This window comes from Condylura cristata, unplaced genomic scaffold (genome assembly GCF_000260355.1).
Source record: "Condylura cristata isolate star-nosed mole 26May11 unplaced genomic scaffold, ConCri1.0 scaffold00010, whole genome shotgun sequence".
Taxonomy (NCBI): domain Eukaryota; kingdom Metazoa; phylum Chordata; class Mammalia; order Eulipotyphla; family Talpidae; genus Condylura; species Condylura cristata.
Genome location: NW_004567111.1, coordinates 35,360,071 through 35,376,434, shown reverse-complemented (window position 1 = coordinate 35,376,434; position 16,364 = coordinate 35,360,071). Strand labels below are relative to the sequence as shown.

At 36.3% G+C, this 16,364-nt stretch overlaps 1 protein-coding gene across 3 annotated transcripts in view; it reads right to left on the bottom strand.

Moving 5' to 3' along the window:
- AKAP11 (A kinase (PRKA) anchor protein 11) overlaps positions 1–16,364 on the bottom strand; it is a 45,575-nt gene that overhangs the window by 13,617 nt on the left and 15,594 nt on the right. For all 3 annotated transcript variants that reach the window (XM_004680129.2, XM_012723246.1, XM_012723245.1), the window contains 6 exons: positions 15,302–15,418; positions 11,965–12,012; positions 10,365–10,496; positions 8,496–8,760; positions 3,519–8,001; positions 372–527 (listed from right to left, as the gene is read on the bottom strand). In XM_004680129.2, the coding sequence (XP_004680186.1) occupies positions 372–527; positions 3,519–8,001; positions 8,496–8,760; positions 10,365–10,496; positions 11,965–12,012; positions 15,302–15,418 (5,201 nt within the window). The remainder of the gene's footprint in view (positions 1–371; positions 528–3,518; positions 8,002–8,495; positions 8,761–10,364; positions 10,497–11,964; positions 12,013–15,301; positions 15,419–16,364) is intronic.

The following is a 16,364-nucleotide window of genomic DNA, read 5'->3' as shown; positions in this document are numbered from 1 at the left end:
CAAGAAAACTACAGGGCTATCTGATCCTTTTTCTGTTTTCTAAATTAAAAAAACAACAACAACAACAAAAAACCTTCTTTAAAGTGAAAAAAAAAACCATTTTCCTCAAAAATTCATGAAAAGTCCAGGTATTCCAAAGTAGGCAACACTTTTCAACTTTTGGCACATCCAAAGAAAATCAGTTCAGCTAAATTACCATATGTAATAAATGTCAAAAACCATTAGAAATATATTGTGAATAAAAAATACATTTTGAAAATAACAGCAGCTTTTCAATTTGGGATTTAAGAATAATGCTTAATGTAGATTTATAGCTCACGTCTGAGGCATGATGGCCTACACCATACAGTTGCATGCAGTATCTTTGTTACCTTTCGCTCAGATGATGAAAACTGCTGCTTTCATCCTGGTGTTCATCTTCAAAACTTAAATTAGACCAGCTTCCAGTGCTGTCATCACCAATACTAAGATTCATCTGCTGACTTCCAAATGACTGAGGTGACTGGGTGTCTTCTATTCCTTTTGGGCTAAAAAGGAAAAAAAAAGGAAAAAAATTCAACTGGAGAGCATCAGACTCTGAGATATGGCTACCTGAGAATAAAGATGACAAAGAATGAAAAAAGAGATACACAGTTAGGCAGTGGCCCATCTAGTGTTTGTGTCACCTAAAAAGGAGACTTTGCAGAGAAGCATCTAATCTTAAAGTAAATGGAGATAACCCCAGCACCCCAAACCTATCTTGAGCCTGTTACGTATCCATCCCAAGTGTGTCATTTATCTAAATACCACTATGAAACACAAGTTCCTCAGTGGTGAAGTGGCCTCTCACCAATAAGAATAAGAGTCCAAGCGTTCATAATATATCATTTGGTCCCCCCCACCACATCTCCTACTACTGTCCCTGGCCATTTCTCACACACACAAGCTTCTTTGCTGATTTCCTGATAAAGACAGGTTCACCCTCCCACTGCCAGCTGACTGTTCTTCCTGTACCTATGGCTTTTGCTCAGCTGTTACTGTCAGGGTTCCTTTCTACTCAAAACCGCACACCCTCCCCCCACCACAGTTCACATCACCATCACCACTCTCCAGCCCCCTTCCTTGCTATAGTTTTCCTCCAAAATACTTATCACCACATGCCAGACTACACTACTGTAACACAAGCACCAATAGAACAGACTGTTGCTGCCTTCACTTCTATAATCCCACTGCCTAGAATAGGAACCCTCCCCACTATTTTCAATTTGTATTTAAGGTATAGCAGCCAGAATTATACTGGCTGTTCCAGAGATGGGCACACTATATAATTTTGAACTATAATACATTGTTGTTGTTTTTTAACGTGTAATGTGTCACAATCTAATGCTTTTGGGCTATAAATGACTATTAAATGGGTTTCAGAGAAGTTTTTAATCACTGCTAGGTTATTCTGGTTTAGAAATAGCAGCTCAGAATATAATTAAGATGTTTTGCTTTCCCCAAAATGCCCCATCATATAATTCCCCATTTGGCAAAGAGGTACCTCTCTTCTGTGTATCACAGATTTGTGAAATATTTATGGTTATTTTAATAAATCAAACACAAGAAAAGGGAACGCTAGCAAGTAAATACCTTTAAAAAAATAACCTATTTGAGTGAATACCTCCTTAGAGGATGAGAGGCAAGCCATTTTAACTTTAGAAATAGAACACGGAAAAAAAATATTATATATATTATATATAACTTTTTAATAGTCAGCACTTAAAGAATCCTAGCACAATTATTAAATAAAAATACGAAAAGAAATACCAAGTAATATTCTGTCGCTCTGGACAAACACTTGAAATTGGACAGCACTGGCTTACAGAAAGAACTTCAGGGGCTCTAGCTACTCACCCAAAACTGAGAAGGAAAAGTGAAAATACTGAGGAAACTCAGAGCAAACGTCTCACTAGGCCCTGTAAGGGAGATGATGAGAGGCTCTTTTCTCCTCAGGAGGTGAAAGAACAGTTCAAAGAGTCTGAGGCCACTTTTTTTTTTTTACTACTACAACTTATTCATATGTGTACTTCTTAACTATTCATTACATGTCTACCATCATATTAGGAACTACTATATAGTCATGGGTCTTTGGCAAAGGTTCTCAATTTTTTTCTGTGAAGGGCCAAACAATTAAACATTTAGGCACCAACTAAGGTCTCTGCATGAAAACAGCCATTTACAATATGTACATGAGTGGGTAGAGCTGTGCTCCAGTAACACTTTACTTATGAACACTGGAACATATATTTTCACACACCACAAAATAATACTCATTTGCTTTTTCTTTCAGTCACTTAATAAATTAAAAAAAAAAAAAACAAAAACATTCCTTGCTCACAGAACCATACTAAAACAAGCAGTTGGTCAGATATGGCCTCTGGGTTGTAGAGTTTACCAATTCCCTGTTCTGGAAAAATGAAGCTGCTGATTATAGCAAATTGAGAACCTCCCTTCATTCACCAGCGACAATACAGCACCTCTCATTACAAGAGGATGCTGCAGAATAATTAGATTCAAAGGTCCTGGCCAAACTGTGTCTCCTTATTTTACAAAGGCTAAGTAAAGAGGCACCTCTCATCATTGCTTTGATAAAATCTACTAGAAAATCTGAGGTATCATGTGACTCAACTGATACCTCAATCATTTCACCTCAACTCAAAGCCATTATCTTTCTATTTGGTGGTTATAATCGACAAATATAACCATGCAAACTAGTAACACAAGTTGGTCCTGATGTTCTCCCAGGGAGAAAGTTAAAATGAAAATTTTAAGTAAGATTTTAAAACCACCAAACACAAAACAGATACTGAAGAACAGGGTACTACAGGGCTATCAGAAAGAACTGTTCCCTCATGTGGTGGCAGTAGTGGAAGTATCTGGAGAATTTTTGTTTTCTTCCTATCACAGTTTGGTTACATGTTCCTTATGAGAAAACTTACCTTTGTGACCAGATAGAAACACTGCATAAAAATTTAATCTCAGAGTAGCATATTAACATGGTAATGCTCTATATTTGCTGTATGAATTTCTCCAGTGGTTTCTTCAATTCAACTTGACCTACGTTATAGCTTTCTGAACTGGGGCAAGGTGATTATCTTCTCTAAGCCTCATCTTCCAGCTTGGTAAATGGTTAATACTTTCCCTCAAAGGGCTGTTGTGGGATATGAAACAATGTATATGAAAGTAACAGGATGTCAAACAATAAACAAACAGGGAATTTTTTTATAATTGTATGTAACAGGGAAATTTCCCTATTATCTAAAATAGGGATTTATTTTGGATAATAACTGTACCTTATTTAGGATTAAAAATAACTACCTTTTTCCCGTGGGGATTACAATTGAGATGAAAAAAAATGTGCAAAATGATGTAAAAATAAACTTTTTAATAAAAAAAATAAGCAAAGAAAAAAAAAATAACTACCTTTTGAACAGGACTTAATACATCAGTTTACCTTTTCATTTTAGCAATACACTAAAAAAAAACTTGAAACGTACCTGCTAGCAGCATGTCCAACATTCATCATTGCTGAGGTCACTATTTCTGTACTAAGGCTTTCGGCAAAGCTAAGGCCATCCTGTCCAATTCCACTATCAGCTGCCAAACTGGTATTGCTCAGCTCTCTCTCTGCTTTTTCAATAGCTTCAGCAACTATCTTCTCTGCAAGCACTGTCTTCTTATCAAGATCAACATGAATTTGAGGGACATCAAGATGAAAAATTCTAGATTTCTGGTAGATGTTGCTAAATTTTGAATGGGAAACTGGCTTACTACCAGCAAGTGAATCCTGTCTGAAAACCTGTGGAGTACCAGTACAATCATGGAGTTCTCTACGGTCACAGTATCTGCAGGTCTGACTGGTGAGTGGTGACAACTTTTCTGCGTAAGTGATCCTTTCTGCTGCTTTTGTGGTCTCAGAAACTTGCGAAAGTGTAGATCCTAAACTAAATTCTAAAGTGTGATCCACTACTTTTTTAGCATACTGCTCTATTGCTTGAACAACGTGCTCTTCATACCCGTGCCCACTTAAGCTGCCTGTACTGTGATAAAACGTATGATTTGGGGAGGAAGGTTGAAGAGACCGATGAAATTCTGGCTCAACGTGAGTCTCCGTATCTTCTTCACATCCAGCTTTTTCATAAAGACAAGCATCTGTTAGGGACTTTGGCAAGCCAGCTGCAGCTACTGTCAGCTCTGTTTTAATATCTTTTGTTATGCTGTGAGCAAGAGAGGTGGAAAAATTGTACAGTTCAGAACACTCTTTCCTATATGTATCCCAGGTCCAGTCACAAGTCTGATTTTTATAAAGGTAACTTCCACTTCTTTTACTTTGTCTTTTTTTCTTTGTTTCTTGGTGGTGTTCTTTATTTAAGAACATTAACAGTTCATTGTTAGTGTGTGTTTGTGAGTTTTGCACAGGGGACATTTTTGAGTTGCACTTCATTGTGGCTGACTTAGCTGCTTCCTGTAGCCCTGATTTAAGCGATCGATAAGCAAGCCTATTAGCATACTGATCCATTATTAACTCATTATTATCACCTTCCTGTTTTAGTATTTGGATAATGTGACCTGCGTATTCATCTGTCACACTTTCACAGCTGGGATACTTGTACGTCAGGCCTGAAGTACAAGAACTTGGTGGTAATGAAATAAATGGATCCACTTCTTTTGAGCGTGCTACAGCCTCTGTATCCAGCTTCTCCTCTGATATAGCTCGGTCCCCACCAGCATAACAACTGTTCCTCTTCTGCCTGAAAGGCATACAACTTCTAATATGTGCTATTTTCTCGGCTTCTATAATGACTTCTGCAGCCATGTCGCCTGCAAAATTGTGTAACGGTAGCAAAGTTTCATTTGAGTGATTTAGGAAAGTAGGCAATACACTTCTGGGGTTTTGTACATTTAAGCATGGGCTATTAAACTTGGTTTCTTGGGTTATTTTATTATCTAAATGGGAAGCTGCCATTTCAGTTGCAAGAGAAATGATGTGTGTAGCTAAGGCATCTGCAAATTGAACTTTCTTCCCTAAGTACTGGGCCTTCACATCCACTTCTGGACGTTCTTCATTGTCACTACTTTCAACTTCTTCTGAAAGGGATCGCATCAGTTTCAACATGAACTCTTCTTTCTCTATAGTATTTTGTTCATTTTCAGACAAACTACCAACAGACGAGTTGTGAGGTGTAGAAGGTGGTGTAGCAGGTGCAAATTCTTTGGCTAATTCCCCCTTGAGCTGTTTAGTTAACTTCTTGATATCCCATTCAGAATTTACCTGGGATGGTACAAGAGGAGTTGATGGAGGAGTTTCAGGTATTACATTTCCATCTCTGATCTTCTGCTTGTCTTCTACATGCAAACCATCTACACATGTAAGCACTGTAGATGAGAATGTATGTGAAGCAGGAAAGGGGTTTTCCTGCCCCAAGGACAGTGACTCTAGTGCTGTATTACTTAAATTAGGTTTTTTCACTGATTTTTTCTTTGCAAGTTCCTTCAAATCATGACCTACCATAACTGGACCTGTCTCTAAAGAAAATCCATGAGTCACAGAACCTTTACATTCTGGCACACAGTTCTTTCCTACTGAAAGTGAAGAGTGCATTAAGTGATCTTGAGCATCAAGAAATTTGGGGAATTTTTCCAATGCAAGTTGTGACTCCTCTCCAGGAACAGGTAAGCCTTCCTTGTATAGGCCATTTTTATCTACATTTGAATTCACTGATTTGCTTTTATCTATGGAATGTTTAATAATAGATTTGGATAACTGATCAGCAAACACATCCTTATTGCTACCTTCACTCTTTTGCAGTGTCCCTTGATCAAAGTGAGGAGGGGAATTGTTTCTATTTACTAATTTAACTGAACAATCCTTGTGTTCATCAACTGGTTCTGTTACTTTGAATGATGTCAGTGGCTCTAAAGTTTCATTTACGATTGCATGCACCATTGCTGCAGAAAAATTGCTAATAATCACAGGATCATTTGTTAATTTTGAAGAACTTTCCATGTCAACACCACCATTAGCTGGTTTAAAATCATTTTGGTTACCTGGACTGTGTTCTGAAGGCAAACAAATATTTCTAAGACAAGCTACTTCTTTGTTTTTTGCAGTAATAAGTGATTCTTGGATGGAATCACTATTTGAACTACTATCCTCAGGTGACAGATGAGACTTTGCCTGATGTATATTGGACGAAATATGACATGGAAGAAGGGCACTTCCTGCCAAGGGCACGGGTATGGAAGTAACAATTCCCGAAGTACAAAACAAAGCTTGTTGCACTGTGTATTCTTTCTTACATTCTTGCGTTGGTTTTGTCAACATAATTGTCTGGTTGTTGAAAGCAGGGGAAAACGTGAAGCTCTGTGTCAATGGCACTACATTTTCTGCACTCATGCAATTTATGTTATCTGTAGAAACACTAACTGCAGCCTCTGTTGTGAAGGACACATCCGCTTGTGACAGCTCGATGAATGCTTCCTGCATTACAGATTCAGACAAATCTTTTGCATATGATTTTACGACTTTGTCTTCATAGTCAAATGACGGACACTGTGAAGACGCAGGTGTGGGAGGATATGAGAACTGACACACTTCCATGATACCTTCAAAAACAAGCTCTTCAGCAAGATCTGCAGCAAACCCAGCCACTGTATTGGTAAATATCTGCTTCTTTACATACTGTAGATCTTTTAAAGCATTGGACAGAGCTTCACTCACCAAAAAATTAGCCAGACCATTAATGGCACGTTCTTTCAGGGAAAATGCACGCTGTCGTCTCAATTCATTAAATGCCATCTGCAGAACAGATGATGTCAATTTGATGGCTAAGTGGCACAATACATTGGTACAAGAAGAGACCCCTTTCTGTAAGTCTTTGAATGCACTACCAAAACTTTTTTCCACAAGTTCTGCTGCAAATTTCTGTATGCTATCTTTAATCATTAAGGATTTATATTTAGATTTACTTTTTGGATCAATGTTTCCACATTTAAGAGCTACAGTTTTATTTTCTTCTTTTTTAATACTACTAGCACTCACTAGTACATCAGTATGCTGGGTATGAAGAACCGAGCCCAGCACTTCACATGAAAGGAGATCTGCATAATCTTCATAGGTGTAATAAAGAGAATCATGATTTTCATGAATTCTATCTCCTCCAATATCTGTTTGGCAAAAGCAGTCAGCAGGAGTGCAGCCTGCAAGAGGACTAAAAGCAGAGGATCGGATAGGGCTAAACAAACCACTGTCTTCTCCTGACGCCTTCACCGGGCGGGGAGAATCTGGAGCCTCACACAGGTTACTGTAAGGGGACTCTGGTTTACGAGGAGTTGGCTTCCTAACATTAGCTGGGAGAGCTGGACGATCAAACTTAAATTTCTGAGGATTCATAGTGGTGGTTACAGAACAAGATTTTTCATGTTTGTGTCCTTTCTTTTGTGATGGTTTCCCCATGACAGGATCTTCTGGAAATGGACAAGATGTTTCTACAGTTTGTTCTAATTCATCAAACTGATCAAAACTATCAAAAAATTCACTGACTTCTGAGTCTGAATCTTCTATATCATCTTTCATCACAGGAATTTTAGGTAGCTCAAGCTTTGCTTTTAAACTTTTTTGATACCCCTCTTCATCCAAGAAAATAACAGGACTTGGACTTGAACATTCTGATTCAGATGAGTAAGCAGGAGAAGAAGAAAGGAATGCTTTCTGTGTATCACCCCCTTTATCTAAAGCATTAGATGACCTATAGAAACTCCTTTGTATCCAAGGCTCAGAAACTGATGTTGTGACTGAAGTTTTCACAGAAGGTAGCTCTTTGTGTCCCAGAATATTTATTAAGGATGTCGAGGGTTTGGGCAATGACTTCTGCTGACCAGAGCTAACCAGAATCCTTAGATCACGGGTTCCTAAAGGGTGACCAGAAGTAGTCTGTGAGGCAGCATCACACTGGAGCCTTGGTGCAGTAATACTTACTCCTACAGGAAAAGAATAAAAGAAGTGCTTTACTCTTTAACAGAATCTTTTAAAAAGTAATTTACATCAACGGGAACAAGCTGACATTTTGGATGAAGAGTTTAGTTGTAACATAAGTGTTTTCTAAACATTGTTAGCAGATTCATCCCAAGTCTTAAGATTTTTACTTAAATTACTTCATTTTACTCCATATTTGGAGTAAACACAAGCTGCCACATGTATTAGAAACACCAAAATGTGACTGCCAGCTAACTTCTGCAAATGGAACCAAAACATAGGTTTGAGACACTTCAGGAGCGAGATAAAGAGTGCTTGAACAGTTCTACCTACGTTGGAACAGAAATAGCAAGGCTAAAAACCAAGTTACCGTGAACTACAAAATCACATGTTCAAATTCGATTAAATTTCAAATATTAATTGGACTACTCCACCTCCCTAGTGTGAAAATGAACTTTAACCTTTAATCCCATAAGAAAAAATCCAGGAAAAGACGAACCCTCGTTATATGGCTTTGAAGCTTCTTCTTCCTCTAACTGCTCAAAAGCAGTGACAAAGTCATCCTCTATGGAAGACACAGACTGGTTGGTATCGTCATCTTCTTCATTAGCGGTCTCAAGTTGGTTCTTCTGATGCAAATGTGAGTCCAGTGTATATCTGATACCAGTAGCATATTTACTTAGGAGACTAAAAATAAAATCCACTCTGAGTCTTGGTAATGTAGGTGACACTCTCATGACACAAAGCATTCCAGAATGATGTTTCTTGGGAAAGATAACAAAAATCAGTTAATTTCTAAATATTACACATACAAATCGTAGAATCTAGAAATGAAGCTTAACAATAAAGCAATCTCAAGAAGAAAAAAAGTACATGCATCCTGAAAGCAGCTTCTGGTTTTATAATATGTAGGGTTTATTTCATTTTTTTCTCTTCACCATTTCTTCTAGTCTCTTTTCTTTCCTATGTTTCTCTTATCTAAGTATTCAAATTCTACCTATACTATCTCCTTAAATATTACAGAACTTGTTCTCCATTTTTCTTGCAATTAATATTTCTTGTATTATTTTATAGCCCTGTGAATTTTCCCATTTAATCATTTGACGAGCTCACCAACTACACTATAAACAGCTTGAGGACATGAACTAGGTTCTTATTCAATTTTTTTTCTATTATATTTTCTCATAGCTTTCAGTATGATGCCATCTTCTCTTCCATTAAAAAAGAATTATCCCCTACTTTACCTAAATTCTCCCTTATCATACAGTTGTACATATCACTTAAAATAATATTTACACTTTTGCTAAACATGTTGCCACATGTTTCCCATACATATCTTTTAAAATGCCAATACTGATGTATTCAAAAACTAGAAACTAAATAGCAAATTCCCTCTTGTAGCCTAGCAAATACAACAAAGTGAATATAAATGAAGAATATAACTAAGGAAATGAGTGTAGCAGTTGTACTTTTAGCTACAGTTCAAATAATGAACAGTCTTTTATACTTATACTAAATAATACAAATTTTAAACCAACTAATTCCATTCCTAGGAGATAAAAAATGCAAAGCAATTTTAATGCAGTATCAACAAAATAATGCATAGTGAAGAACTAAAAGCTGAAAACTATCTACCTGTGAGAAACAGTATCATTTTTGTTTATAAATAAAGAACATATTCAGGGTGTCTCCATGAAATATTTTTAATCAGAAAATTAGTTAAAGTATGTATTCTAATATACGTAGCACAGTGTTTATATAGACTGGAAATTGTTCATAAAAAGGGGGGGGGGAATCCTATAGTTATACAAAATTCCAGAAATAATGAATTAAAAAAAAAAAAAGATGAGGATGTACTTGCATTCCACTTATGGAATTTCACACATGAAAAATCTAATTTAAGCTCTCACCAAAATTATTCTACCCTTCTGTGATTTCAGAGTTTCAATGAGTTACAACATTTTATAAATCATATATCCTTGATACAGCATTAAAAAAAAATTTCAGACCCTCCTTGGTGGTGGAATGGTTTAAAGCACAGCACTGCAACCCAGCTGCAGTTGCTTCAGTGAGAGTTCGATCCCCAGCCCTGGAGATGATCCACAAGGCACAGCAGACCTCTCCTGACCTGCCTGCTGCTTCCCTCAGCAGTGTACTTCATCGATCTGCCTGTTCTGCTCCCCACTCTGTCTCTGGTAGATCCTCTCACCATTCCTGTACCTCTGGCCTGTACCCCAGTTCTATATGAATAAATAAATAAATTTTTAAAAAAAATTCATCTAAACCTTTGCAAGTCTAATATTCTTGAACAAATGTCACTATACAATCAGTACTGAAAAATTCACTAGAAATGACAAATAAAAATTACCTGGCTTAGATGATCACTGCTTATATCTGATTTACTTATATCCTTCATACAAATAATTTCATTTTCATTTAGACTACAGAAGTGCAGTGAATTCAGAAGAGCTGGAAGTTCCAAAGAAACTGCAGATAAATCCTAATTTAAAATGAAAGACAAAAAATAACTATTAAAAAAAAGTGTTAAATAGTTGACACTTTTTAAGGTCCCTCTGTATATCCTATCCAAAAATCTTAAGGTCTGATAGTTTAAAAAAATTCCAGGTAATAATATTTGCCTGTGTGTTACAACTAGTATGTGTGTGTGTGTGTGTGTGTATGTGAATTCATAAATTGGGGATGATAAGACATGTGCGTGTGTATATGTGTGTATGTGTATATGGCTTATCATTCCCAATTTTTTAAAAAATTCAAAACTAAAATATTTTAACAGCAGTGATTTCTGTAGTCTTTAAACATACTGATATCAACCTATTAAAAAAAAAACTTTACATGTTTCTCCACATACCCAGTACTATTAAGCATTTGGTAATTTTTAGGTGTCAATGTCAGTATGTATTCACTGGTTTAACTATGGCCCTTTTTATATGGAATTACTGACTACAAAATATACATCTTTGGAGCTGAAGTTTTATACTTGTAAAACGCAAGTATTTTCTCTCCCTTTCCTCTCCTCTATTAGACTTTAATTGAAAACCTTATGAAGATGTAAGGGAAAAGCAAAATAACTTTTTTCTTCCATTTGCCCTTTTTATGTAAATATTTTGCACAAAGAACTATTGATATCCTTTCTTTTATAACATAGCTTATAAACACTTGAAGAGGAAACAGAGTATGAGAGAAAATACTTGAGAACACTTCTCAGTCTTAAAGATATACATACTCCTACAGTATGTCCTCAGCCTTCTGTTTCAACTACTTCCTTCAGTAAAGGGCACAGTTAACAATCTCATAGGTTTTATTCACTATCATTAATGAATAACCAAAGAATCAAATAGTGTTATCTCTTCTATAACAAGTCAAATGCTAGGAAGGGAAACAATACTGACAAATTGTTAAGACACAGCATGAGGTTTAAAAAAGCATGACAATCACACCTACAAGGGCTTCAACTATGGTTTACCTAACTGTGAAACTTCCCTTTGCTGATCTTAATCTCATATCACAGTCACTATGTCAATACCTACCTAAATGGAACAGGATATTTTACAATCATTGCTTTATACAATTTTATTTATTTAATGAACTGTATCTTGCTTGAAATCCTAAGAATATGGCAGTTAAAGTCAGATTATCAAAATAAAAAAACAAAGTCTCATAGTCTACATTTTGCACAAAATGGAGAAAAGGTTAGCATGTGGTTTGCAACTGTCTCAGAGAAGTGACTTTGTGGTCTCCTGAACTAAAATCGCTTTCTGAAATAAAACTCACTGAAAACTGTAAAAGTGAAAATGCCCAAAGCACACTCACAAGTTGCTCTCAAAGTGTCACCTTTTAATCAAAGGGGAATAGTATCAGAAGAGTTCAATATATAAAATTTAGGTTAATAAGGCAAATGTTTCAAGGTCTCAAAATTTGTTCTAAGCAATCTTTAACATCAACCATACCTGTATATGAGCAGCATCTGTTTCTTCATTAAAACCTAGAAAAGTGACCTGAATAAAAAAGAAAACTCCATTAATTTGCGTTTTTAAATTTTGCCTCAATTAAGACTGTTGACAGCCCTGAGAAACACAAAAAAGCACATATAGCCTTAAAGTGCTAGCTGTCTTGAACAGGACAATTAATCACATCAAAGATGAGCAGTAAGGTTTTTCACCAAAGGCTGGTTCTGTAAGTTCTCCCACCTCTCTCATTACCCCTTCACAAGCAGGCTTAATCAACTCTGCTCCCAACACTTATCTCTCATATGTCACTTTGCCCCTTTGCCAGTGCCAACACTTCTCACCTGCACTACTTCAATCCTCTCCCATCTGGCCCCAGTTAATTACCATGCCATTTCCCTGTTAGAACTTTTGCAAGCTTTCCATTTAAAGTCTTAACTGAGATTCAAGATGGTGCCTTCAACCTTTCCTTACTTTCATTTACAGAAGTCCTCTTTGCTGTGTCTAGAACATGTCCAGTATGTTCTTCCCAAAGGGAAGGGCTTTATAATATCAAAAATCCTCAACACGGATCCCTATTCCCTGTTTATTCACATGCCTAGCTCCTAGTCCTTCAAGTAAGTTCCAACTTAAATTCGTCACCTCCTACAGCGTGGCAACCTCTGGTTAAACCCTCAAAGTCACCTCCATGCTTATTCTCTGTGATAACATCACTTATTTCCTTCAACATCTTTATATAGAGACTACTTTATATAAGCTTACATAAATTTCTAAGGACTTCCTACTAGCATGAGGAAATATATTATTAAGTAAAAGGGATAAATCACAGAAAAATAACAGTGTATATACACAATTTCAACTTTATTTAAAAAACATAGGTATGAGTTAGAAGCCATCGTGCTTAGTGAAATAAGCCAGAAAGAAAAAGAAAAAACCTGTTGGCTTCACTCATAGCAGGAGCATAAAGGACCAGGGGAAAGAAATAATAATGAACAACTATATACTAGAGACATTTTATGGGGGTGGAGCGGGAAAGAGGATAAAAATGGAGTGGGGGATTGGCTCTCCCTGGTGGTGCAGCAGTTAAATCACAGCACTAAGAAGCTAAAGCCTCTTCAGCATGAGTTCGATCCCCACCCCGGTGGTGACCCACCTGACACGGCAGACCTCTCCTGATCCGCCTACTGCTTCCCTCAGCAGTGTACTTTGTCAGTTAGCCTGCTCTGCTCCCCACTCTGTCTCTGGTGAATCCTCTTACTGTCCCTGCACCTTTGGTCTGTACCCCAGTTCTGTATGCATAAATAAATAAATCCTTAAAAAAAAAAAATGGAGGGGAGGGAGTGCACACGATTAAGATTATGGTGATGGAAAAAAAAAAAACAAAACAAAACAAAAAAAAAAAGATTATGGTGATGGAAAGCCCATGGGAATTGCAACTGAGATAGAAAAAGGCACAAAATGATGTAAAAATAAACTACTATATTGAAAAAATAATTTAAAAAATAGGTATGGAAAATAATACTGGAGAATAATAAGGCAATAAAACAAATTATAAGCATTGATTAACTCTGGATATAGAAATTACAAGTGATCTGATCTTTTTCGACTTCCCCCCAAATGTTTTTTTTAAACTAATTCATAGGATTAATAAGTTACTTTCTCTTTTATGCTTTCCAGTATCTATTTTTCTACAAAGACATGTACTATTTTTATATGTTGGAAAAAGTACATTCCCTTTGCCTTTGACATAACAGAAGAAATTTTTTTCCATCTGAAAATAGAATAAACTGTCTACAAAGCAATCGCTGTGACTAAAAAAAATGTGAAAAAAATATCTACATAAACAATTCTCTAGAATTAAATAACTAAAGGAAAACTATAACGCAACATTCTATAAGCTTTTAATCTCTTTCTGAGTCAGAAACAAGTGAATTCTAAATTACCTTAGATTCTTTATTTTGATAACTATGGTTATCAATTCACAAAAGTGTAACCCTTAACATCTAGTGCCTAGGTAAGTCACTAACATCTAGGAACCTGTCTCCTCATCTACAGAACTTAAAGGACTGCAACTCCTCTTCTACAGCGGTGAGAAGTAACCACACAGTGCAAAGTACCTAGTGTATCAGACACTCAAAAAAACAAACTTCTCTCCTTTTCTTCAGGAAAACATTTGAGATATGTACACCCTAAGGAGAGGCAGGGATTCCTTCTGTTATTTTAAGTTTCCTTTTTCTGAACATGTAAGAGAAAACAAATTGAGACAGGGTTCTAGAGATGCCAATATAGTTTTATATTTCAACTTTTGAGAGAAGGCCTCCCTAAGGCCTAATGGCTCCAAAAGCATGATGTAAGAAATGGAGAGGTATGGGCTGGGAAACTGAGGGCAGTAAGACACAAAAGACCTGCCAGATTAACAGTGGCTCAGCTTCATTAAGTTAAGTAAAAATGGATAAATAGAAACTGAGCTGACTCAAAGAGTAGAGTCTCAAGGAGCAGCAACTTTGCCCACCTAGTCTACAGAAGCCTCTCTTTTCTTCCTCCTTTTCCTAATAAAACTGTCCTTTTAAAATGTAAAAACAAATAATAAGAGGAGGCTCAAGTCAGAGGGCACTACAGGCACAAAAGGTATGCCATCATGCTATGGAACTACATCAAACACAGTTTTGCAAGGAACATGAAAGAAAATCATCCCCCAAAAGAAGAACAATCGAGGTTTTTTTTTTAATTTTTTATTAGAACCCTCATTTCAAAAACTGTTAACTGTATTTATCCACTATAAACATTGACAATTTAGCACTCCATCTCTCTTTATTTGGTAATATGAATGTGTTGATGAACTATGACTTTAATGCAGAAAAATAATCTATTTCCTTTATATAATAAATTCAAACAAAACTGGAAACACTGATGTAACAGAGAAATAGATAAGCAAATAAAAAAATCTCATTCTCAAGGAGCAATTATCTTAATTTCAAAATATATCACTTTTTCATTTTGATTATTTTTCATTTAAATAATCAAGGAAGTTAACAATTATCCAAAAAGTGAGTAAAATAAGTAAGAGTGTATTTTATATTTCAGAGTAGAAATTTTAGTATTAAAATACCAATCACTCACAGAGTAGGAACCACTTAATATAGAGCTGTATTAAGTCGGCCAATACTGTCTATGTGCTGAATTAAATGTGCTCATTATAAGCCCTTCAAACACTTATATTAGCTGGTGTTTAAAACAGGTGTTTCTCACACATTTTAATACAGAAAGATCATAACCATCTTAAAAATAGAAAATACACTGTGCATTATTCAGAAAACACATAGGAGGTAATATGTCAAACCTCAGTCAAATTGGTATGATCCTCCCGCTTTATACAGTCCTCTGCTGAAACACTGCATAGTTCCTTCTCACTCTGTAATAAAGACTTTACAGACTGGAACACATCTTCACTGAAGCTCTGAAAATAAAAGACAATCTTAATTTGTTTAATTCTAAGACAAAATAAAAGATCCTGGAGATAACTGGCTTTATGTGAAGAATCACAAGTTACTATTCATTTGGCACCTTTTGCTGTATACAGAACTCAATTCACCTGAGACAAAGAAAGAAAGGTTTAAGTAGAGTTCTGCACGCTTAGAACACACACACCACAGCCCAGATAGCCACACTACTTAGCTTCTCACACCAGGCTCACTTACTCTCACCTTACGAATACCTAACTGACTGCATACCATAATTCAGTCATCTTAAGATCAGAAGCAATATTTACACAATGTTAGCAGAGGGTGACACCCAGGGAAGAATATTTATGACAGTCATTCTATCATATATAGAATTTCTCCCCCAATTTTTCTGTGGGCTTGAAAAAACTCAAAACTTTAAATGAGTTATTTTCATTTATGAGTGGAGGTTTTCAAGATAAGCTATAAACTCAAAACAGGAAAAAAAATGTGAAATCTGAACTTGAACTATATCGACATTAACTGGTGACACTAAGAGAGCAAGAGGTAATCCCAGTACAGAGATTTTAATTTTTTTTTTATTTATGCATACAGAACTGGGTAAAAGCCAGAGGTGCGTGGGCAGTGAGAGTGTTTACCAGAGACTGTGAGAAGCAGAACAGACGGACAGATTGAAATACACTGCTGAGGGGAACAGCAGGTGAGACAGAAGAGGTCTGTGTGCCATGTAGGTCACCTCCCTAGGTGGGGATCAAACTCATGCTGAAGAGGATGCCACACTTTAACCTGTTACATTGCCAGAGAGGGCCCAGAGATCTTAATTTCTAATTACAATTCAGGGTCCTTTGAAGAAACAGCAAATTCTAGCTCTGAGGATGATAAGTAGAAGATGAAACTATGTAAATCTGTTGAACTAGAAAGCAAGAGAACAATAAAAGAATC